Genomic DNA, 27,526 nt, shown 5'->3' on the forward strand with positions numbered 1-27,526 from the left:
CTGTGTAGAGAAGTGTTTTTTCAGTAAGCTTATAAAAATGTTTCCCTGTGGCTTTTTCAAACATTATCTCTCCATCCCACCGGCCTTACTTTCTTGTACCATCCTTCCTTGCTGTGCTTTAAATGTTTCACCTAAATTTTAGCATGCAGCCCTCTAAATGATCATCTGTTGACTCACAAGTGGAATTTTGCTCTCACTGCAACCCTCTGGCCACCAGAGCTCAGGCCATGTGTAGCCCTTGAGGAGCAAGCCTTGGGCTGTTGTGAATCACTGCACCCTGCTGAAGAATGTTCCTCCGTGTTATAACACCAAAAGGGGAAAACAGTAGGAGATAAGAAAATGTATAAAAGGTTTTACCCTGGAGGAAGTAGGTGGATGCACATGAGGACCTGGACAGCACTGTGAACTGTGAGTAAAGACCCAGAGATTCCAGCTCTGGCTTCAGCTGCGTAAGGGAGGAAGCACAGTCAGTGGGGATAAGACAGGGCTTAGAGACAAGGTGCTGGAGTGCTGGCTTGGAGACAGATATACCTAAGTTTTCTCCTCTCTTCTGCTGAGTTCCAGAGACATGGGGTTGGCACAAAGGAACTTGGCACTGGGCTGCATGGCCATCGTGTTGGTTCTACAGGAGACCATGGCAGAGTACCCCAGCTGGATGTTGAATGGCAAGGCCCAGGTGTTCTCAGACCTGAGCGCCCAGGAGATGGAGGCTGTGCACAGCTTCCTGATGGGCAGGACAGAGCTGGAGCTGCAGCCATCAGGCACACAGGCTTTGGACAAGAATTCTGTGTTCCTCATTGAGACTCTGCTGCCCAACAAGAAGGAGGTCCTAGAGTTTCTGAATAAAGGAACCAGACCTCCTGTGCGGGAAGCCCGTGTCATCATTTTCTTTAGTGCCCAGGAGCACCCCAATGTCACCGAGTTTGCTGTAGGGCCCCTGCCACAGCCCATCTACATGAGAAAACTGTTCCCCAGGCCAGAGAAACATCGATCCTGGGCATCCAGACCCATGTCCAAAGCAGAGCAAAGCCTTCTCTACCACAAAATCAAGGAGGCCACCACACCCTTACAGGGGTTTTTCCTTGACACCACTGGCTTCTCATTAGAGGACTGCAATGGCCAGTGTCTGACCTTCACCCATGTGGCCCCCCATAGTGTGGAGTCTAGACATCGGGCCACCTGGTTCCTCTTGCAGCGCATTGTAAAAGATCGCCTACTGCAACCTACAGGTCTGGAGGTCCTTGTGGATCATGGGAGCACAGATATTCGGGACTGGAGAGTAGAGCAGGTCTGGTATAATGGGAAGCTCTACAACAGCCCAGAGGAACTGGCTCAGAAATATGCAGATGGAGAAGTGGACACGGTGGTCCTCAAGGACCTGCGTCCCAAGAACACAGAACTGCCACAAGTCTTTAACAAGCCTGGTGGGAAATTCGCAGCGCCCCTCAGAAAATCTGGGTCCCATGTGGAACAAGCCAATGATTCCAGATACCACCTAGATGGTAACACTGTGATCTACAAAGACTGGAGTTTCTCCTTCCAGCTTCGACCATCTTCTGGGCTGCAGATATTGAATGTGCACTTCAGGAATGAGTATATAGCCTATGAGATTGGCGTGCAGGGTGCTATGGCTGTGCATAGAGAAAAAACACCTGCAGGAGAGCTGACCAAAACCATGGATCTAGGCTGGAGCCTGGGCACTGTAACTCATGAGTTAGCCCCTGGCATCAACTGTCCAGAAACAGCCACCTTCTTAGACGTCATCCACTACCATGGCACTGATGGGCCTGTCCGTTATCCACGAGCCCTCTGCCTCTTTGAGATACCCACAGGGGTGCCTGTTAGGCCTACCTTTAACACCAACTCTGCAGGCAAAATCAACTTCTTTTCAGATGTGATGGGACACAAACTGGTGCTACGGGCAACCTCAGCGCTCTACAATTTTGATTACATCTGGGACTTCATCTTCTATACAACGGGCACGATCTCAGCCAAGATGCATGCCACAGGTTACATCCACACCACCATCTATACCCATGAAGGATTGAGAGAAACTCACCTGCTGACTCACCAGCTTGGCCACAGCCACACCCACCTTGTGCATTACCGTGTTGACCTGGATGTGGCAGGTAGGACTTGAAATCAGACCCTCCGTGTCACTTAGCTGCTTCCCACCATTAACATTACCTCACAAAGATAGGGCTGAGACGCCCTGATGTTAACTATTATCTGATGTAAGTATTCAGAGTCTCCCCCCTCCAGCCCCCATCTGAGAAAATAGTGGCTGTGAATTGTACCCTAGTGTTACCCAGAATCTTAGGCGTGCATCTGGCTCTAAATTCAATAGTACAGAAGGGAGGGGAGAAAGAAGTATAATGGGGTGAGAAGGAAGAAATGTCACTGTCTAGCCCTTTCAGACAGTCTGTACTCGATATATACTATCACCACAGAGCAGTGTCATGGCTCTGACACTTGACATCAAAGCAAATAACAGAACAAGGCCATCAGGATAAGATGGATGTCTGTCACCCATAAATCTCATTTGTTTTTATGGCCCAGAAAGTATTGCTGCAGGAAGACTCAGGCCTTCAACAGACTATCCCCCCTCTCCAGGGTTAAAACTACAGCAAGCAGGCTGTATCTTGAAAGAGCCCGGGTCACACTGAAACTTCCTCAGTTGCCAGGACTGACCCTTGAGCTGTCCTCTAGCTCCTGTGGTTTCGGATTCACTTAGTTCCCCAGCCCATGTTTTTGAACCATCTTCTGCCCCCAGCACTGCTTCTGGCTGGCTGCTGGCTGTGGGTGTGGTCTATGTTGAAGATCCAGGATGGAGGGAGAAAACTTCCAATCTAAGCTTGATTCTAAACCTTCCTCTCCCCCCATGGTTCCAGGCACCAACAACAGCTTCCACACACTGCAGGCCAAGCAGAAAAACACCACCAACTCCAGCAGCCCAAGACGCCTGGTACAGGACATGATGGAGAAGACACAGTATTCCCAGGAGCGCCAGGCCACCTTCTCCTTTGGACAGACTCTGCCTTCATTCCTGTTCTTTAGCAGCCCCAAAAAGGACATCTGGGGATACCGGCGCAGCTACCGCTTAAAGATCTACTCCACATCTGAGCAGAGGCTGACCCCTGAAACCCAAGAGGACTTGGCTTTCAGCTGGGCCCGGTGAGGAGTCGTGGGAGCACCTCACTGGCTGTAAATGTCTCTCTGTTTCCATTCTTGACACTCTGAGTCCATGTGTGAGTCTGAGTGTACATCCTCATGCCCTTGGGGAGGGAAGGGGTGTGCTCACAGGGCTCTTGGCCCTCAGATGGCTTTGAGTACTCTTGCAAAGTCCAGGAGATCACCATGCATTGTGAGGAAACACCAGCTTCCCCATCTGTGGCCCTGAGGATGTTCTGAGCCCTAGCTGGTGCCCCAGCACTCACAGCCACCTGGCTTTTTCTCAACCTGCAGGTACTCCCTGGCAGTGAGCAAGTACTCAGACTCCGAACAGTACAGCAGCAGCATCTACAACCAGAATCACCCCTGGGATCCCCCTGTGGTTTTTGAGGATTTCCTTCAGGACAGTGAGAATATTGAAGACCAGGTACTAGACCAGTCTCTCCCTTCCCTCCTCTGGTCTTATCACTACCCTCCAACTCCACCTGTCCCTGCTCCTAGGAGTGTGGCTTGCTGGTGGAGGACAAGTTCAGAAGTCATGAAAGATGGGCCAACCTCTCTTCAATAGGGCTAAGACTCTCTGGGGGAAAGTTTGTAGACACATCTTAAAATGACCCAGACCTTCCAGAGTTCACAATTAATACCTCCTGACCCACTAAAGACTTTGTCTCTCCCACAGGATTTGGTGGCCTGGGTGACAGTAGGCTTCTCTCATGGGCCCCACTCTGAAGCTGCTCCATATATGGCCTCATCTAGGAACTTCGTAGGCTTTTTGCTCCTGCCTTTCAACTTCTTCTATATCCCTGAAAAACATCCAGGTCCAAGTGCCACAGATGTATCTGACACTGGATCCCTGGGGGCAGGGTCTGCCTGATGCCTCCACTATTCAACTTCAATGGGACCTACAACCCTGTGTCAAGAGTCCAGCCCCAGCTCCTGCTCAACAGACCCATACCCCCACAAGGACATTCAATAAATACTGACATTCTTCCCTTCTGTGTTGCTTCTAGAACTGTGGAGGGTGTGGACCACATACTCATATATGTGGCCGTGGGATCTGTATACAGTTATATACTACATGCCAAAAAGGCCTCTATGATCAGGGTAAAGATTTTCTATGAGATGGATTTTTCAATATCTGAGACTTTGCCATGCCTCTTAGAGTAACTTTATAGGAACGGTCACACCTCAATGCTGGGCGTGCAGAAGAGAGCTGTTAAGGGGAAATCTAAAAGATGACCAACATCTCTCCCTTTTGTTGTTGTTTTATCATCTAAAGTTTTCTCCCTAAGATCATTTTATCAACAAACGACAAAATGTATGTGTGTTCTGGTCACAGTAGAGCTGTCTGCAGCAAGCAAAGTCTGGAGACAACGGTTGTGACCCCCATACTTGTGAGTGGGACATATGACATAAGAACACAGGGCCCTGATGAGTGCCTATGCTCCCTTTGCCCATTTCCTGCTCTAAAACTGGATTCTAACTGAAATGCACCCCAGTTCTCACCCTCATGGGAACAGCGGTGCTCCCTGGTCTCCTGGGGCAGGCACAGTAACACAGACCCCTGCGCTCCTCTCTGTGCCTCTGTTGCCAGGGCTTGGGAGTTGTGTTGTGGATGTACCAGCTAGGACTGGACACTCCAAGGTCACAGTTTCTCTGCATTTTGATCAGTTGTGGATCTCTGTAACAGTTACCATCTGTTACAAAAAGAAAGCTTCCATGATGAGGGATGAGAGCTACACTTACCCATGGGTGTAAGGGCAAGTGTTTAGAATACAGTTAGAAATTACATTGATTTTAGAAAATGACAGCAGTAGGTTCTCCTCTAGGGTCTATGACCATCAATCTATTGGGTAGACAGTATAAATTCCTTCCTACTGAGAGGAAGCTAAGTCCAATTAGATACCTATTGCTTACCCTGAGATAAAAATGTCACTATTGCACCATCAGGGATGTCTTGCCAGGCTGGTCACTACTGTGATTCATAGGCTCTTCAGCTGGGTAGGACATTAGATTGATCTTCTCCCTTGGCTGCTTGAATTGCACCTTCTGACATGTGAAGGCTAGTCCTCAGGGGTGAGACTTCTGTGTCCATTCCAGCTCTATTCTCCCAAGTCCTGAGTCCAATGAGTGTATTCATCAATAGGTCCTTACCTTCATGCTGTAGATGGCCACCAAGAGCAATGGAAGTCCCTATACTGTTGTGGGAGTCTCTTAAACCACCCTGACCAATAACTTGAAGAATGGGCTCGAATGTTTCTTAGTTTGGTTTCTATCTCTGTGATAAACACCATAACCAAAACCAGCTTTGGGACGGTGGCGGGTAAGGATTTATTTCATGTTACAACTTACAGTTTCTCATGAAGGAAAGTCAGAGCAGGAACCTGGAGGCAGAAACTGAAACAGAGGCCATGGAACAGTGCTGCTTCCTAGCTTGTTCAGACTGCTTTCTTAGGCAACCCCTGACCACCTGCCTACAGGTCACAGCACCTGTAAGCTGAGCCCTCTGGCAACAATCATTGATCAAGAAAATGCTCTGTAGATTTGTCTATAGGCAATCCAATGGAAGCATTCTTCTCAATTGAGACTCCTCTTCCTAACTCAAGTTCAGATTAAAGTTTGTGTCAAGTTGACAAAAAACAAAAACAAAAAACAGCTAGCACACTGTGCCTGCCACTAGAATTCTTGTTCATGACCTTTTGGTGAAACAGTTTCATCCCAAATAGCATAGCTATACCTTATATTTATACTATATATGTAATATAGTAAATAAAATGTAAGTTTTGGTAAGCATATGAAATAATATTTGTATTTTCAAACATCCTTATGTCTCCTTCCTCCCTCTGTATCATTCTCTCTTCATATACTTCAAACATTAACTTAAATTTCAACATGCATCCCCATAAAAGCTGATTTGTTGCATGGGAAAGAGAATTTTTCTCTCACTAATGTCTTCGACAGAAGCAGGGCAGAAGCAGCTTTAATCCTTGTTGGGCTAGCCTTGGCTATAACTTGTGGTACCCCTAGCTCATGAATGTTTTGTGATTGTTGAAAACTAAAAAATAGAGAGATGGTGGGGATATCTAGATAAGAAAGAGTATAAGAGCTTTTCAGATGAGGGAGGAAATGGGTGGATGCAAATGGAGACCCAGACAGCACTGTGAACTATGAGTAAGGACCCAGAGACTCCAACTCTGGCTTCAGTTGGGTAAGGGAGGAAGCACAGTTAGTGGGAAAGTCAGGGCTTAGAGACAAGGAGCTCTGGAGTGCTGGCTTGGAGACAGATATACCTAAGTTTTCTCCTCTCTCCTGCTGAGTTCCAGAGACATGGGGTTGGCACAAAGGAGCTTGGCACTGGGCTGCATTGCCATCCTTGTTGGTTCTACAGGTGACCATGGCAGAGTACCCCAGCTGGATGTTGAATGGCAAGGCCAGGTGTTCGAAAACCTGAGCGCCCAGGAGATGGAGGCTGTGCACAGCTTTCTGATGAGCAGGACGGAGCTGGAGCTGCAGCCATCAGGCACACAGACTTTAGACAAGTACTCTTTGTTCCTCATTGAGATGCTGCTGGCCAAGAAGTATGTCCTAGGATTTTTGGATAAGGAACAAAATGTGCTGTGCAAGAAGCCCATGTTGTCAGATTCACTGTACCCAGGAGCACCCTATGTCATTGAGTTTGCTAGGAGGGAGGAGGGGACCTTACCAAATCCCATCTACATGAGAAAACTGTCCCCCAGGCCAGAGAAACATCGATCCTGGGCATCCAGACCCATGTCCAAAGCAGAGCAAAGCCTTCTCTACCACAAAATCAAAGCAGCAACCACACCCTTAAAGGGGTTTTTCCTTGACACCACTGGCTTCTCATTAGAGGACTGCAATGGCCAGTGTCTGACCTTCACCCATGTGGCCCCCCATAGTGTGGAGTCTAGACATCGGGCCACCTGGTTCCTTTTGCAGCTCATTGTAAAAGATCGCCTGCTGCAACCTACAGGTCTGGATGTTCTTGTGGATCATGGGAGCACAGATATCCAGGAATGGAGAGTAGAGCAGGTCTGGTATAATGGGAAGCTCTACAACAGCCCAGAGGAACTGGCTCAAAAAATATGCAGATGGAGAGTGAACATAGCAGACTCACTGTCAAGGACCCACTGTCCAAGAGCACAGAGAAGCCATGTATCTTTAATCAGCTTAGTGGAAATTTCCCAAGGCACCTTCCTCATGTGGAACAAGCCAATGGTCCCTAATACAGACTAGGAGACAACACTGAAATCTGCCAAAGGCTGGGGCTGTTCCCTTTGGGTCAGTGTTCAAGAGACTATGGCTTTGCATAGTGAAGACACCCCCACAGGATAGCTGACCAAGACCACAGATATGTGGCTTGGGTACTATCACCTATAAAGTAGCTCCTCTGCCATCAACTGTCCAAAGACAGCCTCCTTCCATGTCCAGGGCAAAGGAAGCCAAATGAGGTACTGAATTTTTCACTGTCTGGAATGTCTGGGTCTCTCTCATGGAGGCTGTGGGTATATTTTCCTGCCTAAATGATGGTTTGCCTTAGGAAGCTGTATATACACAACTGCTTGTGCATACACGAGTGTGTGTGTGTGTGTGTGTGTGTGTGTGTGTGTGTGTGTGTGTGTGTGTGTGTGGTTACCACTCCAGCCACATAATGTATAGCTTGACTGAAAGCCACGGCTCCCTTTATCCTGACTTTTCCTAGCTGACAGCTGGTACTGTGCATGCAGTAGGGATTCAGTGATTCTTGCTGAGTGGGAGCAGAGGCAGCCGAGCACAGCTTAGAGGCCCATGGAATAGGACACTGAGAAGGCTGCAAGAAAGCCAGGAGAACAGAGGAAACTAAAGGTCACTTCAATGCATTCTGATGGAACATAGGGCAGCACAGTCAGGAAGGGGGTTGCAGGGAGCAGACATGTCTCTGATCTGCAGCTGGGAGGGTCACTGGCTGCTAAGCTCTCCCCTATCCTGTGACTCCCTTGCCATTGGAGCCCTCCCCCTGTTGCCCACTTTACGTCAGAGAAAAGGATTCTAAACCCTCTTCCTTGTCTTCTTCCTCCTCCTCAAAGCAAAATGACATTTGGAGATAAGAGATGCTAGAGGGAGATCAGCTGAGAAGGACATGGAGACACAGGAAAACACAGTCCCTTCTATAGGATTCATACTGTCCAGGGTGACCGAAACATATCAGTGGTTGGCAGAGGTATAACTGCAGGGAGGGGGAGCAGGGAGGGTGTAGAGGATTTAAGGTCATTGGAACGAACACTCCTCAGTACTGTGATGGCATGGGACTGTCATTACACATTTGTCAGCATTCTTTGGATGCGTGGCAAGATGACCCCGGTCATAAAGTATGAGTTTGGTGTGCCAATGGAGTGTCTCTATGGGTCAGCAATTGTCACTCATGGACCACACTGTTGGATGCTGATAGTGGAGAGACTCAGGGGAAGAGTCAAAGATATGGAGTAGCTAGCTCCCTATCCCTCCTCTTCAAACTGCTATGATGCCAAAACTCCTCTAAAAATGAAGTCTACAGACACATCAGCATCCCTTCATGGGAGGGCAGGGGAGTCATAAAGCCGGTTTTCCTCTGGGAGCTTTAAGCAGCTCATGGTTGCTGAAGTCATATTCCTCAGTTACTTGTGTCAGGTAAATAACCATCAAATGTGCTTGTGCAAGCAACCTCACTAACTCAGTGAGCTACAAAAATAAAGGCATGAAATGAAGAGAGGGATTAATTGGAGAGAGAAGCCATTTAGTTGGAGGTGGTGCCACAGGAGAGGACAATGAAGGGCTGGTGAAGTTAGATGTTGTAGAGGTGTGAAATTGTGAAAGACTAAACACATTTTCAAAAACAAGAAATCCGAGCTGGCTGTGCTGGTGCATGTTTTTAATCCCAACACTTGCGCAGCGAAGGCAGACATATTTCTGTGAGTTTACAACTACCTTTATCAATATAACAAGTTCCAAAGGAGCCAGGGCTATATAGTGAGCCCTGTCTCAGACCAAAACATGAAGTCTAGATCTCCACAAGATTTAGAGGGGCTCATGGGGACCCAATCTCCCTGAGGATAAGAGAAGGAGAAATTTTCTTCAGTAGTCTATCTTCCATCAAGTCGCCCATAATCATGTATGCATACTTGCTCTTGTGCTATTGTAAACAACTATAATAAAACTCATTTGGTCACAAAATTCATATACTTATGGACTCAAAAAGAATAAGAGTCTATCTAGAAAATGGAAAAGGATGAGCTGGAGTTAGAGAGGCAATAAAATTTAAATGTTTATTATCCACTAAACATTATATATTTATAACATTACTATATATTGATATAATTTTTTACTCAAAATAAATATATATTTATGTGAATATAATGTGTTTGGACCAAACTACTCCCCCATTTTTCCTCTTCATGTGCTCTTTTGTTAATACCCATCCAGTCCACTTCTTTCTGCTTATATGTGCAGGAGTGTGAGAGCGTCTACTGGACCATGGGTAGCTATCGGGGCCCACATTCCTGAAGAAAACTGACTCTCTCCTAGCAGCCTTCAATTATCAATAGTTCTCAGAGAGTACTGGGATGTTATAAGCCCCCCCCCATCCATGCTAGGATTGGGGCTGGCTTGATTTTGTGAAAATCTTGTCCATCAATAACAGCTAGTGTGATTCATGTGTGCAATGGCCCCATCATGTCCAGCAAATACTATGTCTCTCAAGATATCGACTCCCTTAACTCTTATAATCTTTCTGCTCCCTCTTCTAAAATTGTCCCAAGCTTTGTAGAGAAGAGATATAATATAGATGTCCCATGGTCTCTTTATCCCTACATGTTAACAGGTGTGCGTCTGTATTAAGTACCATCTACTCCAAAGAGAAGAGAAATACACTAATTTATGGTATAAAAATAAAACTTAGGGAACTATGTCAGATATGTCAACAGTAGTACTAGATTTTTCCTAGGAGGGATTTGACCTAGTTAACAGTACTAGGCATGGTTTCCATCCTGAACAGTATAGGGAAACCAGCCAAGATTATGTAAGAAAGCAGAGGAGGGGGCAACATAAAGATATGAAATACACTTTTAAATAAAGAATCCTGTCTAAAAATAGCTAGTAAATCCGTACTGAAGTTCATGTCCTCCCTGGTTCTGAGTTCATCCAGAAGCCTCTTGTCTCATCCACAAGGCACCAAGGCAACAAAGAGAAGTCCTCTAGGTGGACCATCTCCATTAAGTCAAACAAGCATGATATTCTATAGGTTGGCTAGGAGAATGCAAAGGAACCCCCAGAGCCCAGCAGCTCACAAGGGATAGGGCAGGTACAGTACACATCTCTCACTGTTGCATTCAGAAGATCTTGTTCCCTGGAGACTAAATAACAACGTGCTGAGGGACAGTGAGTGGGACATCCAGGACCAAGACAGGAAGTCCCTTGGTAAGGCAGAGTGTTAACCAACTTTGAAGGAAGACAGAGGATACAAACTTGACATGAGGAAATCAAGTGGAAACACTTCTCTGAACAGAACCCCCCCCAGAAAACCAGCACTTTGTGAGCACACAGGCTGTTCCTGACACTTGTGAGAGGCACATACAACACAAGACATTTCTAAACAGAAACCATGAAGCATCCATGATGCCCAGGCCTGTGATCCAGTTCCTCCTTCATGTCCCTCGTGAGCACCTATGCTTCCTTTTGCCTAATTACTACCCTGAAAGCCATTTTTAGGTGAAATTCGCCCTGGTCCTTGGCCCCTTACCCTATTACTGGTGGAGAATACATAGCAGTGTTGACCTATGACCACTTCTATACGTCAACAGAGGCATTTTCTCCAGATTCCTGCCAATCAACGAAACTCAAGGCAGTTAACCTGTGACTGCAAGGATCTCTCAGAATCCTTCCACCTACACTGAGGACCAAGCCATAATTCAGTCCTCTGAACCTCACCAAACCTACAAGAGGGAGTACAGCTAGAGACCTGGAGGGACCATTGAGTGGGATTGCAGAGTGGGGTCAAGGACAGGTGTGAGGTCCCTCCTGTGTATGTAGATACACAAAAAAGAGCTTGCTGGTACTCAGCAGTATCCAGATCAGGTTAGGATCTGAAAGGACCAGGTGTGGTAACAGTAGCAACATGTACACAAGAGACAAAGGCTCCATACACTCTGCATATATCACAACTGACCAGCCCACCTCACCCGCAAGTACAAGAGAGAGCAGCATGACAGCCAGCATGACAAGACATCCTTTACTGCTGTTCGGGGGACCTTGTTGAACAATAAAATGTCTGACTATGCCTTCTCCTCCAAGGAGAGGATGATATATTCCTGGCTTGGTACTCCCTGATGTACTTCATAGGATAACCTTACAGGCGTGCTCAAATAGCCTTGACTACCCTGTCCTTGCTCCACAGCCCAGACTCAGTCCAGCCAGCATGCAGTGTGCGGGGGACCAGACTATCATCAGGGTTCACTTTAAAGAGAGTAGACAGCATGCTGTGAGTTCCAGAAGGCCAGTGCTGTTCCACATCCACACGTTCACACTTATCATTCACACTTATCGGCTTCTTTCTCTCCAGAGCCTTTAAGGGTGTGCATGCTGCTGCTACCATTTCCACTTCACAGGTGAACACAGTGGGGTGCTCAGAGAATTTCACAAGCCGGCCAAGCTCACACAGTAGCCTTGTGACTTCCCAGGACTTTATCCCAGGCAGCTTGAGCCCAGAATCTGCACTTTGAACAGTCACACTAAATTGGTTGCATTCAAAAGGGAATTTTGCTGTCAGCCCAGGCCCCTGTCTTTCCAGAACAGAAGTGCTTCATAGCCAGTGAGGACCAAGGCTCCGCTGCTGTGACTCATGGCATTTCTGGTTGATAAATGCTCTCCTGCAGAGAAAACCCTGAGAAAAAGAGAAACACATGGGCACTATCTAGATAAGAGAGAGTATAAGAGATTTGGCAATAAGAAAGGAAACAACGCCATGCACAGAGAAGCCTAGATACCACTGAGGAAAGCTCTGACTTCATCTGGACAAAGGAAGGAGTTCACCTAAGAACTAGGGGCTCTGAGGTGAGCTCTCCTCTCCTCTGCTGTGTTTCAGAGCCATGAGCCTGGTAGGAAGGACCTTGGTTCTGGGCTGGATGACTACCATCTTGGTGGTACACATGTCAGTGGCAAAGCACTCCAGGTGGGCACTGAGGACCAAGCCCTGGGTGCTGTGGGACTTAAATGGCGAGGAGATGGAGGCTGTGCACAACTTCGTGATGAGCATCAAGGAGCTGGAGCTGCAGCCATCCACGTTACTGACTTTGGCCAAGAATTCCGTGTTCCTCATTGAGATGCTGATGCCCAAGAAGTATGAGGTGCTGGCTTTCCTAGATAAAGGGGCCGTGCTTCCTTTACGGGAAGCCCGTGTTCTGATCTACTTTGGTGCCCAGGAGTACCCCAATGTCACCGAGTATGCTGTGGGGCCCGTTGAACAGCCCATGTACATGCGAAAACTGAACCGCAAGGGAGGCCAGCAGCTGTCATGGGCATCTAGACCCATGTCCAAAGTAGAGTCTGCCCTCCTCTTCCATACCCTGAAGACAGCTACCAAGCCCTTACAAGAGTTTTTCTTTGATACCACTGGCTTCACACTGCAGGACTGCAATGGTGGCTGCCTGACCTTTACCAATGTTGGCCCTCGTGCTATGACATTTGGAAAGCGCCATAGCTGGTTTCTTTTGCAACGCATTATTAATGACTACTTCCTGCAGCCCACAGGGCTAGAGATTCTTTTGGATCATGGGAGCACAGATGTCCGGGACTGGAGAGTAGAACAAGTCTGGTATAATGGCAAGTTCTACAACAGCCCAGAGGAACTGGCTCAGAAATATGCAGATGGAGAAGTAGACATAGTGGTCCTCAAGGACCCACTGCCCAAGACTACAGAGCAGTTTCCACAGTTCTCCACCTACAAGCCCTATGCTGAATTCCTTATGCCCATCAGCAAGGATGGCCCTCGAGTGGTCCAGCTCTACCCTGAATTCCCCATGCCCATCAGCAAGGGTGGCCCTCGAGTGGTCCAGCCTGATCCTAAATTTCCTATCCCCATCAGCAAGGGTGGCCCTCAAGTGGCCCAGCCCTATCGTGAATTTCCCATGCCCATCAGCAAGGGTGGCCCTCGAGTGGTCCAGCCTGATCCTAAATTTCCTATCCCCATCAGCAAGGGTGGCTCTCGAGTGGCCCCACCCCACACTAAATTTCCCATGCCCATCAGCAAGGGTGGCTCTCAAGTAGTCCAGCCCAAGGCTAAATTTCCCATGCCTATCAGCAAGGGGGGCCCTCAGATGGCCCAGCCCCATGTTCCCCACTACAGACTAAAACACAACACTGTGCTCTACGGAGACTGGAACTTCTTCTTCAAGCTGCACTCTTCTTATGGGCTTCAGCTCTTTAATGTACACTTTAGAGGTGAACGCATCGCCTATGAGGTTGGTGTGCAAGAGGTTATGGCGCTGTATAGAGGACACACAGCTGCAGGCAGAAAGACCAAATACATGGATGTGGGCTGGGGCCTAGGAGGTATTACTCACCAGCTAACTCCTGGCATTGACTGTCCCCATGAAGCCACCTTCCTGGATGCCATCCACTACTATGACAGTGATGGTCCTGTCCTCTCTCGGCGAGCCCTCTGTATCTTTGAAATGCCCCTTAGGCAGTACTTTAACTCCAACTTTAGAAGTAGCTTCAGTTCCTATGCCAAGCTGAGTGGACCCATGCTGGTTCTGCGGACAGCATCAACAATCCACAATCATGATTACATCTGGGACTTCATCTTCCACTCCAATGGCATGATGGAGGGCAAGATGTACGCCACCGGGTATGTTCATGCCACTTTCTACAGCTCAGAAGGGCTGCTCTACCACAGTCGCCTGCACACCCACCTACTTGGAAATGTCCACTCCCACCTAGCGCATTACCGCATTGACCTGGATGTGGCAGGTAGGTCTTAAGACCAGACCCTCCCAGGCACTAAACTGTCCAAACACTTCATAAAGAGACAGGCTAAGACTCCCCAGCATAAAATCGGCCATGTTTATTCAGCCTTCTAACATAAAGAAACATCATGCACCCCTAAAAAATGGGGACGACAAATGTACTCTAGGATGGCCCTAAATGTGGGATGTGTGGTCCCTTTGTTGAGTGTGAGTGGAATGGTATACAAGGTTGGGGGAAGAAGTGCCATGAAGGGTCAGAAATGCTAACACACACACACACACACACACACACACATGTGTACAGTTTGGTCTTCATATGAGTCTCAAACAGCTGGAGCAGGGGCTGTCCCAAAAGCTGTTACCTGTATGTAAGATATGTTCTTCTAGTTGGGCTGCCTTATCTGGCCTCAGTGGAAGAGGATGCACCTAGCCTCACAGAGTATTAATGTGCCATGGTGGGGGGATAGGGTCCCAAAGGGGGTCTGGGGAAAGGATTGTGGGAGAGGGTGAGAGGGTGAGCGGGATGTAAAGTGAATAAGTAAAATATAAATAATGATAATGATGATGATAATAATAATAAATAAAAAGAAAGAAATGCTACCTCCCAGCACTGAGATGACCACAGTGTCATCTGGGTGTCCAGTGTTTCTTGGGTAATGATGTCATCACAGAGGCATAGCATGGCTGTGATGCTTGACATCAAATCCTACAACAGAACAACATCCTCAATATGGCTATCAGGACCAGATGGGTAGCTGCCACTGTCTCCACCCTGACTGGCCTCTATCCCAGAGTATACCAGTAATACTCATGCCTGAGTACTCATGTCTCTAAGGTAACTGACTGGATCTCTAGAAGTCTGTGGGCACCCTTCTGACACAGCTGTCTAGCTCATCTGTAGGCCTCCCTTCTTCCCACAGTGCTAACCGAGTGCCTGGCCCCAGCTTCTTCCTATGGGCTGACTGTGGGTATGGCCTAGCATGGAGATCATACAGAATGGGGAGGAAGTTTCTGTCCCAGCCCTGATTCTTGCCCTCCTCTCCTCATGATATAGGTACCAAGAATAGATTCCAGACACTGAAAATGAGACTGGAAAACATCATGGACCCCTGGAGCCAGCAGGTCAAACCCATCCTTGACAAGACCCAGTACTCCTGGGAACGCCAGGCTGCCTTCCACTTCTGGCAGACTCTGCCCAAGTACCTGCTTTTTAGCAACACTGGGAAAAGTGTGTCAGGTCTCAGCCACAGCTACCGCCTGCATGTCCCCTCCATGACTGAGCAAGTGTTACCCCCAGGCTGGCAGACCTCCCCCGCTTTCACGTGGCCCAGGTGAGGGGACTCAGACAAACTGCTGAGGAAGGCCAAGGGCTCCCTCAGTGACCTTGTGTATGATCAGTTTCTGTCCAAGAGGCCATGTTTTTGCTGGCCTCTGAGTTTGCCTTCTAATGGGAATTCCGGCTGACAGACAGATGGAAAACATTTCAGGTCCATGAAGACTATCACTCATTCTAGGGAGCACAATTTCCCTATCCTTGGTTGTGATGGTGTCTCTAGGAAGGGATCAGAGGCAGCCCTCATTTCTGAAGTTACTCGTATGCGTCTCTGCTTGCAGGTACCAGCTGGCAGTGACTAAGTACCAGGAGTCTGAGCGGTTCCACAGTAGCCTTTACAACCAGAACCATCACTGGGCTTATCCTATGGTCTTTGAGAACTTCATTCACAACAATGAAAACATTGAAGATGAGGTATTGATCCAGTCTCCTTTTGCCTACCTCTGGTTTGGTTACTAGTCAATGACGAGATTTAGGCCCCAGGATTGTGGCTGGCGGTGTAGGGCAAGTTCAGAGGTCAAGACAGATGGGTTCACCTCTTTTAAATGAGGCTAAGGATATCTTGGGATATATATATATATATCCCAATTCCCAGGGTCCTCAGTTAGCCAGTATTCAGCACTGCCCTGCCCACTGAGACTCATATTTCTGCCATAGGACTTGGTGGCCTGGGTGACAGTCGGCCTCTCACACAATCACCATTCTGAGATTGTCCCCAGTGTGGCTACACCAGGGAACTCTGCGGGATTCTCGCTCCAGCCATTTGATTTCTACAACAGCTTCCGGAGATATACAGGTACAAAAGCCACAGCTGCATCAGACACCAAATTCCCTAGGCTCAATGCCTGCACAGTTCAGCTACATGAGACACAGTCTTGTGTCTGGCCCAGCTTCTGCCTAATAGCTCCAGGGACACCCACCCGCACCCCACAAAGGCGACAACAAACCCTTCGGTCTCTATCATTGTATCCTGGCTCTCAGAGGCATCGGGGTGGGGGCAGGGGCTGGGGGCCAAGGGGAGTGTGAGCCACATGCTCAGATGGTAAGCCATGGGCTCCATTCACATTTCCCTTCTGCATCCCAAAAGACTTACCTTAGGGAGGGGAAAGGAAGCAGCGCGAGACACTGGAGTCCTCTACCAGGTGAGTTTTCAGTGTCTGAGACTCTCTGATCACTCTCAGATCCCTCTCAGGGAGCCTTTTGAGATACCGTCCCACTAAATGATGGGTAGGCAGAAGGAAGCTGCTATGGGAAATGTGACATGGTTACCAGCATCTCACCTTTTGGGTGTTCTTCTAGCCTCTATGACTCATGCCCAGTGTGTGTGCTGATTCGCTGCATCGCTGTCTATAACAACAGAAGCCTGGAGACGACTGACTTTCCATTTGAAGTGAAAAATAGCTCAATAAACAAGGGCACTGCACCACTGTGGTGCCAGATGATGAAAGAAGTTCGTGACTTTTACATCTGTGATCTACAGAAGAACCCTAGAGGGCATACCAAGCACAAGTAGCAAAGGAAAATAGAAAAGGACTAGTATGTATTGCACTCAGTGTGTGTGTGTGTGTGTATGTTTGTTTGTGTCTGTGTGTATGTATGTGTGTGTCTATGGGCATATTGTCTGTATGTGTCTGTGTAGTGTGTATGTGCATGTGTGTGTGTCTGTGGTGTGTAAGGATGGGAGGAATAAAGGGGAACATACAGATGCCCTTGAAGAGCTGAAAAGGGCAAGGAAACAGATTTTCCCTCATGTGTCCATTAGGAACCCAGCCCTAGAGAACTGCAGGGCTGGAGGAGGAACAGAGACTCAGTCAGCAAAGTGCTTGCAATCAAGCATAGAAACCTGAGTCCAGATGCCAGCATACATGCAAAGTCAGGCACCGTGACCCATGTCTGTAGCCCAGCACTGATTTTAGGCAGGGCAAAGGCAGGGTGATCTCTTGAGTTTGCTGGCCAATTGCTCCAGCAGAATTGAGTGAACTTGGGTTCACCGAGAAAACCTGCCTCAAAAAAACAAAAAAACAAAAAAACAAAAAAACAAAAAAACAAAATGTGGGCAATGAATAAGACACGTAATATTGACTGCCACTTTCTGCCTCATGCATATGCACCGAAGAATACATGGCCACACATACAACATATACAAATACACAGAGAGTACACACAAGCAAAAAGATAAAAGATGTGAGGACTACCTGTCATGTTTATCCTGTCTTTCTCCCGATGTCTGCTCGTACTGTGTGTGTAGAGGTTTAGTGGTGCAGAGGCAGACAGACCAGAGCTCACATGTACATCCAATAGGACACTAAGAAGGCTAGCAGGGAGGGAGAGGACCAGGTATGATGCAGGGAACAGGAGAAAGAGAAAAGACACAGAGGCCAAGAAAGCAAGGGCCAGGCCACTCGTGGTAGAGGATGGCATTGCTAGTAAGTATGTTTTGGAGAGCAGGCATGCCTCCTGTCTGTGGCTCCTTTGCCACAGTGTTCTTCCCTGGGATGCCCATGTTATTATGTTGGAAGAGATTGTTCTCAGCCTCTTCCACACTTTCAGCCTTCTGGGCAAAGAAAAAAGACATCTGGGGATGAGCGATTGGAAAGTAGGAAGTCAGCCATAGATGACAAGAAAGCATCAGGAATGCATGGTTCCAGCTCCCTTCTGGAAAGACAGCTAAGAGTAGAGGTAGGCAAAGGTTGAGCTGCAGGGAGGGAAGAACGAGAGAGTTTCAGGATTAGGGATCTGTGAGAACACTCTCTGACCCTTCAATGTCACGTGCTTGCCCAGCAAGCAGGAATTCTGGAATAGCAATAGATGCTGGGCAGTAGTGAAGCGTCTCTGTGGTTTAGAATCTGTAGCATGTGAACCATAGGGTGGATGCTTAGAGTGGGAGAGGCATAAGACATAGGGAGGAGATGTGGGGCAGTGCTCTACACCCCTGAAAACAACCACAAATGATGTCTGAGACCATACAAAATTAGGCCCAACCACACCTTATCGTGGACAGGGAGGTGGCGGGGGGAGTCCCTGTGGCCCTCTTCTCCCTGAAGATGTATATGGAATTAACACTTGACTGAAGAAGGAGTCCTTTCCTTCAGTGGTGTAGTCTCTGGCAAGTCACCCATGTTCATGTACACAAAACTCACCCATTATCAAGTAAGCCACACTAACAAAACTATTGGATTAACAAAAGGAAGGAAATGAGGGAATGAGGAAGGGAGGGAGGGAGGGAGGGAGGGAGGGAGGGGGCATTTAATAGAAGGGGCTGATGGAGGAGGAGAGAGATTCGGAGCACTTGAAGGAATAAAAGAGAGAATAATGTGAGAGAGTACACTGTGTATATGTATAAGATATCCCTTCAAATTATATAATTAATATTTTCTCATAAAAACATTCTAGATGAAGTCTAGAGATTAGACAGATAGCTGAATTAAGTGACAGTCTTGCAAAATAAGGACAACACCTTGATATCTAAAACCCAGAGGACAACAGAGGGTGTGGTGGTGCATACTTGTAACCGCAGATGTGAAGAGCAGGAGACACACACAGATACCTGAAGCACCCTAGCCAGCCTCCCTAGTGGACTTGTCCAGCTCTGGGCTAATAAGATGCCCTGTTCCAAAATGGAAAGAAAAAAATAAGGTGCAGTGTGCTGTTACTAACCTACAATCCCAGCACAGGGGATGTGGAGGCACGAGGATAAGATGCACAAAGCCTGGGCCATGATACTGTCTATAAAAAAATGAAAGTAAAGAAAAGGAACAAAAGTAAGGGGGAAGGGGGTGAGGATGTATGCTCTGTCTCCTGACCCGCATACATATGTGTATAAAAGTGAATATGCACAAGTATACTACACACACACAGTAACACACTAACACACATATATATTCATCCACCAGCACACACATACAGAGAGAGGGGGCGAAAGAGAGAAATGGAATCCAGTTTATAATGTTTGTTTAAGGGCAGCATGACCAAGTTTCACTAGAATTCATGCTCTTCCTGCCGGCCTCTTGGCTTTGGGTTTACCAAGATCCCCTGTCTCACCCACTCTTAGGTGGACCCTGAAAGCCTGGAGCCCTGTGAACCCCTGATCAATTACAGGGGCTCAGCAAGGCTAGTCAAGGAGCAAGACAAGGAGAGAGAGAGACGTTCCCAGAGCACATGATGTCCATGGAGCCAAACAACCATGATGATCCACAGGTAGGAGAATTGGAGAATGTAAAAGGATTCTCAGACCAGCCTTGGCAGTGATCATCAGGGCCAGCAGACACAGGACAGAAGAGCTGGGGCTCCCACGGCTCACAGGGGATGGGGCAGGGGCAGCACACACCTTCACTGCTACAGTCTGACCTCGTTTTCTGCAGACTAAATACCAACATGCCGAGGGGCAGTGAGTAGGATGTGAACAGAGCCAGGCCCAGGACCAAGACAGGAAGTCCCTTGGTGGGGCAGGATTTTAGCTAACTTTGAAAAGGGGCTGAGTATAAATGTGGCATAGAGTTAAGGGAGAAAGCATCTCTGGAAGAAAAAAAAATCTTCCAGAAAACTTTGCACTCTCATGTACCCATAGTATGTGTTTCCAACCCTTGGGGAAGGCACATGCCTGACAAGGAAACCCATTTTCAAATAGAAAACATGAAGCATCCACGATGCTCAGGTTCTGGGGCTCAGTGTCTCCCTGGTATGCCTGATAAGTATGTATAACTTCTCTTGCCTCCATCTTAACCTGCAACTCATTTTAGGTGAGATTTACCCAGATGCTAGCCCCATCCAGGAGAGTGGAGGACACTCAGCAGTGTAGACATCTGAGCCCCGGCCTGGCATCAGCTGTCTTAAGCATCCAGACATATCCAAAGTAGAGTCTGCATTCCTCTACAGCACCCTAAAGAGGCCACCAAGGCCTTGCTAGAGATTTTCTACACACCAGTGGCTTCTCACTACAGGACTCTGTAATGGCTGCTGCCTGACCTTCGCTTATGTGGCCCCTCATGCAGAGGAGTCCAGCAGGCATCTTATATGGTTTATCTGGCAACGCTTTGCAAAAGGACACTTCCTGTCCCCAACAGGGCTAGAGGTCCTAGTGGTTCACAGCAGCACAGATGTCCAGGACCAAAGAGTGGAATAGCTCTGGTATAACGCGGCAAGTTCTACAACAGCCCAGAGGAACTGGCTCAGAAATACGCAGATGGAGAAGTGGACATGGTGGTCTCAAGGACTCACTGCCCAAGAGCACAGAGCAGTCACCACAGTTCATCAGAAGGCTGGCCCTCAAGTAGTCCTGCCCAGTGTTCCCTACTCATGACCTAAAACATGACTCTGTGTTCAGTGGACACCGGAGCTTCTCCTTCCTTCTCTGTAGAGGCCAGAGCTCCTCCTTCTAGTTGCAGCCCTCTTTTGAGCTGCAGATCTTTAATGTGCTCTGTAGAGGTGGACATATCACCTATGAGATCAGCATGCAAACAGCTGGGGCACTGAACAGAAGACATCATGCAGACTGAGTACATGGATGTGAGCTGGGGTCTAGACAGTGTCACTTGCCAGTTAGCCCCTGGCATCAATGACCAGCCACAGCTACTTTTCAACATGTCGTCTACCTCTATGACATTGACTGTCCCATCCACTCTCAATGAGCCCTCTGTGTCTTTAAGATGCCCATAGGTGCCTCTTAGGCAGCATTTGAAGTCCAGCTTTACAGACGGCTTCAATACCTATGCCGGGCTGAGGAGACTCACAGAGGTGCTGGGAAAAACATAGTCTATAATTTGTTATATCTGGAACTATACATATTCTATCCTAGTGGAGAGGCAGAGGCCTAGATGCACACCACCAGGTACAGACACACCACTTCCTACCACCCTGGGGGTAGGGCTAACCTCAGCACCCACTGGCATACTCACATACTAGGAAATATCTACTCCCACCAAGAGCATTAACAAGTTGACTTGGGTATGGCAGGTAGGACTTAAGACCAGGCCCTCCCAGTTACTCAGCTGCTTCCTACCAATAATGTCACCCACTGGAGCCAAATCCAAGACTCTCTGACATAAAATCAGAAGTATTTATTCAGCCTGCTTCCATGTGAAATAAAACACTGCACACATCTGGAAAAAATGGTGGCAGAGAATGGTGCCCTCGAGTACCCTGAATGTGAGGTACATGTCTGCTCTTGTTGGGAATAAGCGGAGTGGTGCACAGAGTGGGAGAATGCCACGGAGGTGAGAAATATTCACAGCCTAGCACTGTGAGATGGTAGCATCATCTGGGGATGCTCCATGTGTTTCTTGGTGTTAAAAGGTGATGCCACTGAGAAATGCCGGGGCTGTCCGCTTGACATCAGTCTCAGCAGAACAAGGCCACTGAGAGCAGATGAGCAGCTTCCTCAGTACCTACCCATTTGGCTCTTTGTATACTGATGGTTGTCAGGCCTTCAGAAACACAAGCTGCCTCTGCTTCGTGGTTAAACCCAGCAGACTGACCGCAGCATAGCTCCCTAGAAAACCAGCTACTGTCTCATTGAAACTGCGGCAGTGGCCATAATTTACTCCTAGACTTTCCCCACACTCCTGTGGGATTTGTATGCTAGCTTCCCTGTGCACACTGCTAAGCCCAGCTCCTGTCCCCACCTTGGCTTCCTACTGGCAGTTGGCCCTGGATATGTTGGAGATCCCTGGGTCAAGGGACGGGGCTTCTGTTCCAATTCTTGTTCCAAGCACCAAGAACAGCTTCCACACCCTGAAACTTGAAGATATCACTAAACTCTGGTACTTGAGGCACCATCTGGTCCCACCTACACAGCACTCTCTGAAGTGACTGGCATCCTTCTGCTTCAAAAGGAAATGGTCTGGGGGATTGCTCCCCAACACTTGAGAGGCAAGACTGGGCCAACTTGAGAGTCCATGTGGGTGATTGGAACATGGAGATGACTTCTCAGCCCAGTCTTCTCCCAAACAATTCTGATCAGGGCAACTAATTGCCTATGGTAGATAGCAAAGTCTCCCCACCCCCTCACAGTCCAAACATAAGTAAAGTCTCAGGCCCTCACCCCCACCCACAGGTGTGAGAAGAGCAGCTAGAAACCCAGAGGGACCTTGAGTAAAAAGCCACTGTTGCAGAGGCTTCCAACCTCAGGAAGTTCCACCGAGAGATGAAATGTGAAAGAGCTTCCTGCTGAGGCCCTACAGCATCAAGGTCAGGTTGGAGTCAGGAAAAATCAGTCCTTGTGAGTGTGACAGCAGCCAGGACATACCCAAGAGCCAAGGTCTCCCAGATACTCTGCACATAGCAAAGCCCCACTTCCAGCTACTAAAGAAGGTAGAGACACCACGGATATGGTGTCACATACACAACAACACAAACATCCCTGCCCTGGTGTATGTGGAGTATCTTACTGCTAACTTGGGTCAGAATCAGGGGGTACAGATCCCGGCCGTGCTATTTCCCTGGCTCACTATCTGGAATGACCCCACAGGGGTGCTTCTATCACCTGGATGGCACACAGACACTGACTAGAGTATCCCACAGTGGGAGGCCAGATTAGAGAAGGGGAGAAATGCTGTCTCCATCCTTACCCCATAACTCAGTCCAGAGAGTCTGCAGTTCTCAGAATCTCCAATCTGCTGGGATCCATATTGTATCACTGGGATTCTCTTTAGAAAAGGAAGAACTGACTGACACTGGGTGTTTCCAGAAGGCTGGCATTGTCTCAGATACTGTATTCACTCTGAGGGTTGTGTCTCTCAGCAACTCCAGGGTTTGCCATGTGCAGAGCATGCTGCTGTTATCTTTCCCAACTAATAGTTGAGACAATGGGGACCTGAAAGACACAGTCAAGGTGACATTGCTAGTCCTTAGTTATGTCAGTTTCCAGGACTGTCACTCAGGCAGCATGACTAACAGGCTGCACATTGACCATCTATACTAAATTGCAAAGCATGACCCCATAAAAGATAATTCCTTGCATCAAAAAGGCCATTTTTCTGCCAGTACAGACCTCTGGCTCACCAGGACATTAGCTCATGGTAGCCCTTGAGGACCAAGCCTTACATGACCATGTGACTCGTGGTGTCCCTGGCTGAGGAATGGTCCCAACTGAGACCTCAGTAAAGGACAAAATATGGACACTTTTGTAGGTGAGAGAAAATGTAAGAGGTTTTGGCGGTTATGGTGGTTTGGATAGGAATGGCCCCCAGAGGCTCACATATTTCAGTGTTTGGTCTTCAGGGAATGGCGTTGCTTGACAAGGCGTAGGAGGATGTGTGGCTTCACTGGAGGAAGTATGTCACTGTGGGTGGGTTTGGGGGTTTCAAATGCTCAAGCCAGGCCCAGTCTCTCTCTCTCTCTCTCTCTCTCTCTCTCTCTCTCTCTCTCTCTCTCTCTCTCTCTCTCTTTCTCTCCCTGCTGCCTGAGGATCCAGATGTAAGGCTCTCAGCTACTGAATAGCATCATGTCTGCGTGCTGCCAGGCTCCCCACCATGACGATAACAGACTAAACCTGTGAAGCTGTGACCCAGCCCCAGTTCAATGCTTTCTTACATAAAAGTTGATGTGATCATGATGTCTCTTCACAGCAATAAAACATTTGACTGAGATGGGGAGATGAAGATGCTCTGAATGATTGTGGTCAGAGGCATACAACTCTGGATATGCTTAAAGGTCATTGCATATACACTTTAAGAGAATAAATGTTTTATGTGAACTATATCCCACTGAAGTTATTATTGCTTGAAAATAACAATACTCGGGAACTTTAATTTTTTTCAAATCCTATTTTTAATAATGGTTCTTAAATGCTTTAACCTCCATTGTACACCACTACCCACCAGAGGTAGTGAAAAAGAACGGATACGGGGAAAGTAAATATGTTTATAAAAGTTCTTTGTCTGGAAATCAGCAGTTCAGTTCACAGGTCAGCAGCAGCTCTATCCACTCACAAACACTTCACAGATACACCAGCAGTCCAGTTCTGTAGAGTTGAGTTAGCAACAGGAGTGACACTACCTAGCAGAGACATCCAGGCCTCAGCAGTCAGCCGGAGGAACCAGCAGGAACACCAGGAGAAGTTCTCAGCTGTGCCTCTCTCAGGGAAGCAAAGATCAGCAAAGTCTCGAGACCCACAAACATTGCACAGCTAGTCGTACCAGCAAGCCAAGCTCTGTCTCTGTCACTGTCCATGGAGTCCTATTTATACCCTCCAAACATCTCGTGTCCTCCATGTGCCTTGCCTCAGCACGTGCAGTTCAAGTCAGTGGAGTCCTGACAATGGATCTCAAATACGCAATGTAAGGTGGACCAATGCATGTGTGTTGTTAGCAAAGAATCCTCCATCACGTGTCCTTTCACGTGTTTGCTTTAGTAGAACATCCTCTCTCCTGTGTCTGCTTTAGTGAAACGTTCCTTCATGAGTTTGCCTTAGTCTTTCACCTGGGTCTACTACAGGAAAACATTCCTTCTTCATGTGTTTGTCCCAGCAAAACACCATTCAACACAACTGACTCTCCAAGGAACCCTTAAAGTTTCCACTTCAGTTGTATGTGAACTAAATCCCACTAAAGCTATAATTGTTTGAAAGAAACAATACTCTGAGATATTTACTGTTCAGCAACAAAGGCAAGTCACGGGACAACCAACATCATGTGATTTCATCTACATAAATAAAAGGGATGACATACATGTGAGTTTTAATAGTTTATAATCATTTATTCAGACACTGCCTTTGTAATTTTGCAAAGGCTTTTCATCACAAGGCAGCAATCTTTTTTTTTTTTGTACTGTTTAAGGAATTTTTATTAAAACAAGAATTTTATAACCCAAATTACGTTTCCTTGCTCAGTCATCAGTTCTGCTCCTTAAAACAGAGCTGATGACAATACCAATGGGACTGTTGCAGGATTTTCCCTTTCCAATCACATTAGGGCAGTGGCAGGCCTGTGACTGGACAGGAAAAGGGAGGCAGAGCTAGGAGTTGGGGAGACAGATTAGAGAGGTCTCAGAAGGAGGAGAAGGGGGAGAAGTCAACATGGAGGCAGATGGACAGGAAGAAGATCCTGATCTCACGTGGTTTTAAACAGCCACAAGCAGCTAAGATTTTCACAAAGTTAGAATAATTGGGGTAAAGCTTTTATCACTATCAATCGGCTCTGAAATTATTGTATTGGCATCTTGTAAATTGTGATCTTATTGTTATATAAATCTGATTGGATAATTAAGCTTTAAGAGTCATGTTTATACTGGGTAATTGGGTGTTGAGATGGCTGATCATAGGGTGTGTGGGGCATTGCATGCAAGCAGAAGAACTCGAGAGCACCTGTCCAAGAGATGGCCCGCTGGAGCCCTGTGGTCCAGTTGGTGAGTGGCAGGAACAGGGGTTCTCTGACCCCATGGAGAGTTGGCAGGTTCACTTTTTTAATATTTTCTGCAACTTGGGACAAGCAGACTTAAGAGGCAGATTAGCCAAATACAATGTAGAAACCTTGGTAAGACAAAGTGAGGAGAACTGTAATGTATGAGACAGCTGTAAAACTTTACTAATAGACACTGTATTCGGGAACTCTGTTTTTGACACATGATCCTGTTTCAGTTATGTTTTCTAAAGAATTTGTTTTTCATGAATAGGTGCACGTATGTTTACTCTTAAGACATGTATCATTTATCATTTACTTCAATTTAAGGTATGGAAGAGTTTATAGAACATAGAGGACAAACGGTGACTTGTCAGGCTGGACAAGTCTTAGGAGGCTCCTTGCATCCTTCACTCTCCTTTTGTATCGCTCAAGGTAGGTGTGATGCATCTTTGTAGAAGAAATGTGAGATCAAGATACAGCATACGGGTAATTATTCTCAAGTATAAGCTCAAAAAAAGAAACCAACAGTGTGACCGAATTCAGTATATAACTCTCAGGCACTGACCAGCATTATAAAAACATAAGCAAATATACAGGTTCTCTGAATGGCATTTAATGAGTGCAAACTGACATATGGGCCTCCAACCTCAGCAGAGGAAGAACGTGCACACAGAGCGTATGTATTCCAGTAAACTGACCACGTAGCGATTGTAAAGGAAGTCCCAAACTCTAAAGTTTTGAGAACACACAGACCATGTTCTGAAAGAACCACTGGTCACAAAAAGATGCAGTGAGAAGGAAGCCATACTCTTTGATGGAATCTTCTGGCTCTCGCCGTAAAGGCATCTGGCCCCAGTCTAATCCTTAACTGTGGTAGTTAAGAGCTCTCGTGAGTTCCTTCTAAGACGTATGAAAAACTCGAATGCATGAATGGTAAAATGGAACTTGTCCTATAAGATACTAAAGTATGCAATGAAGCTCTAGAATTCTTTAAAAAAATGGTGTCGGCTCAAGCACAGAACAATGGAAGCGGAGACCTCAAACTGTAAACTGTGAAGGTAAAAGGACAAATGGAAAACTCAGCACTATGATAGATCAAATCTCTCACCGTCTGGAAAAGACTGAAACAGTAGGCTCCAGACGCAGTGAAGGCCTTGCATGGGAAGTCAGTCCAAAGACGGAGGAAAACACTGCCTGATCGATCTAACAATGCAAGTTCTCTCAAACAAGACCTGAAAACCCTAAGTCCCGAGGTAAACAAAGATGGAATGGGAGTGGAGCAGCAGACTTTGGTTCTGAAGGAATGGCTTCCTGCTTTAAGAACACTTGTTGCTTTTGCAGGGAACTAGAATTTGGATCCCAGTGCCCACAAGGTGGCTCACAACAATCCTTAACTCCAAGAGATCCAACTCCCTCTCCTGATGCTGCAGGCACTGCACACTCGGACATACAAGCAAAACACCTATACATGTGGGGAAAAAAGGAAAGTAAAAACATTTTTTTTAAAGGCTACAAACTTCTATTCAACAAAACAAAATCACCAAGCTGATGGGCTGAAATGCTTCTCGTTCCTCAACTTAACAAAAGTTTAGGAATTAAACTATATAAAGAATTCTGAAAATCAATAAGGAGAAGCCAGTGATTCACTGTATTAGCAGTAAAGTATTTAAGTGATCTATAGGGAAACCCAC

General features: G+C 47.2%; 2 protein-coding genes across 3 annotated transcripts; both read left to right on the forward strand.

Moving 5' to 3' along the window:
* Positions 1 to 373: 373 nt before the first annotated feature.
* On the forward strand, positions 374 to 4,161 carry LOC110296945 (amiloride-sensitive amine oxidase [copper-containing]-like). Of its 2 annotated transcripts, none has more exons than XR_003836980.1 (4): positions 374 to 2,129; positions 2,892 to 3,181; positions 3,466 to 3,598; positions 3,851 to 4,161. XR_003836980.1 is itself a non-coding variant. In XM_021165751.2 (4 exons), exons 1-4 carry the CDS (start codon positions 569 to 571, stop codon positions 4,043 to 4,045), a joined length of 2,172 nt encoding a protein of 723 aa, XP_021021410.1. In that variant the 5' UTR covers positions 374 to 568; the 3' UTR covers positions 4,046 to 4,161. The 2 variants fall into 2 exon arrangements, 1 of the variants encoding a protein (XP_021021410.1); XM_021165751.2 differs by having other exon boundaries at positions 2,892 to 3,174.
* Positions 4,162 to 12,287: 8,126 nt separating this feature from the next.
* On the forward strand, positions 12,288 to 16,829 carry LOC110297026 (amiloride-sensitive amine oxidase [copper-containing]-like). Its single transcript, XM_021165826.1, has 5 exons — positions 12,288 to 14,169; positions 15,220 to 15,496; positions 15,780 to 15,912; positions 16,156 to 16,294; positions 16,798 to 16,829. Exons 1-5 carry the CDS (start codon positions 12,288 to 12,290, stop codon positions 16,827 to 16,829), a joined length of 2,463 nt encoding a protein of 820 aa, XP_021021485.1.
* Positions 16,830 to 27,526: the final 10,697 nt, after the last annotated feature.

This window comes from Mus caroli, chromosome 6 (genome assembly GCF_900094665.2).
Source record: "Mus caroli chromosome 6, CAROLI_EIJ_v1.1, whole genome shotgun sequence".
Taxonomy (NCBI): Eukaryota; Metazoa; Chordata; class Mammalia; order Rodentia; family Muridae; genus Mus; species Mus caroli.

What these genes read in the sequence shown, in the direction of transcription:
- LOC110296945 (XM_021165751.2), top strand. Translation starts at nt 569, where the DNA reads ATGGGGTTGGCACAAAGGAACTTGGCACTGGGCTGCATGGCCATCGTG. An exon ending in TGTTGACCTGGATGTGGCAG is followed by an intron (nt 2,130 to 2,891) that starts GTAGGACTTGAA and finishes CCATGGTTCCAG; the next exon opens with GCACCAACAACAGCTTCCAC. An exon ending in GTGAGAATATTGAAGACCAG is followed by an intron (nt 3,599 to 3,850) that starts GTACTAGACCAG and finishes TCTCTCCCACAG; the next exon opens with GATTTGGTGGCCTGGGTGAC.
- LOC110297026 (XM_021165826.1), top strand. Translation starts at nt 12,288, where the DNA reads ATGAGCCTGGTAGGAAGGACCTTGGTTCTGGGCTGGATGACTACCATC. An exon ending in CATTGACCTGGATGTGGCAG is followed by an intron (nt 14,170 to 15,219) that starts GTAGGTCTTAAG and finishes CTCATGATATAG; the next exon opens with GTACCAAGAATAGATTCCAG. An exon ending in CAGCTTCCGGAGATATACAG is followed by an intron (nt 16,295 to 16,797) that starts GTACAAAAGCCA and finishes GTGTTCTTCTAG; the next exon opens with CCTCTATGACTCATGCCCAG.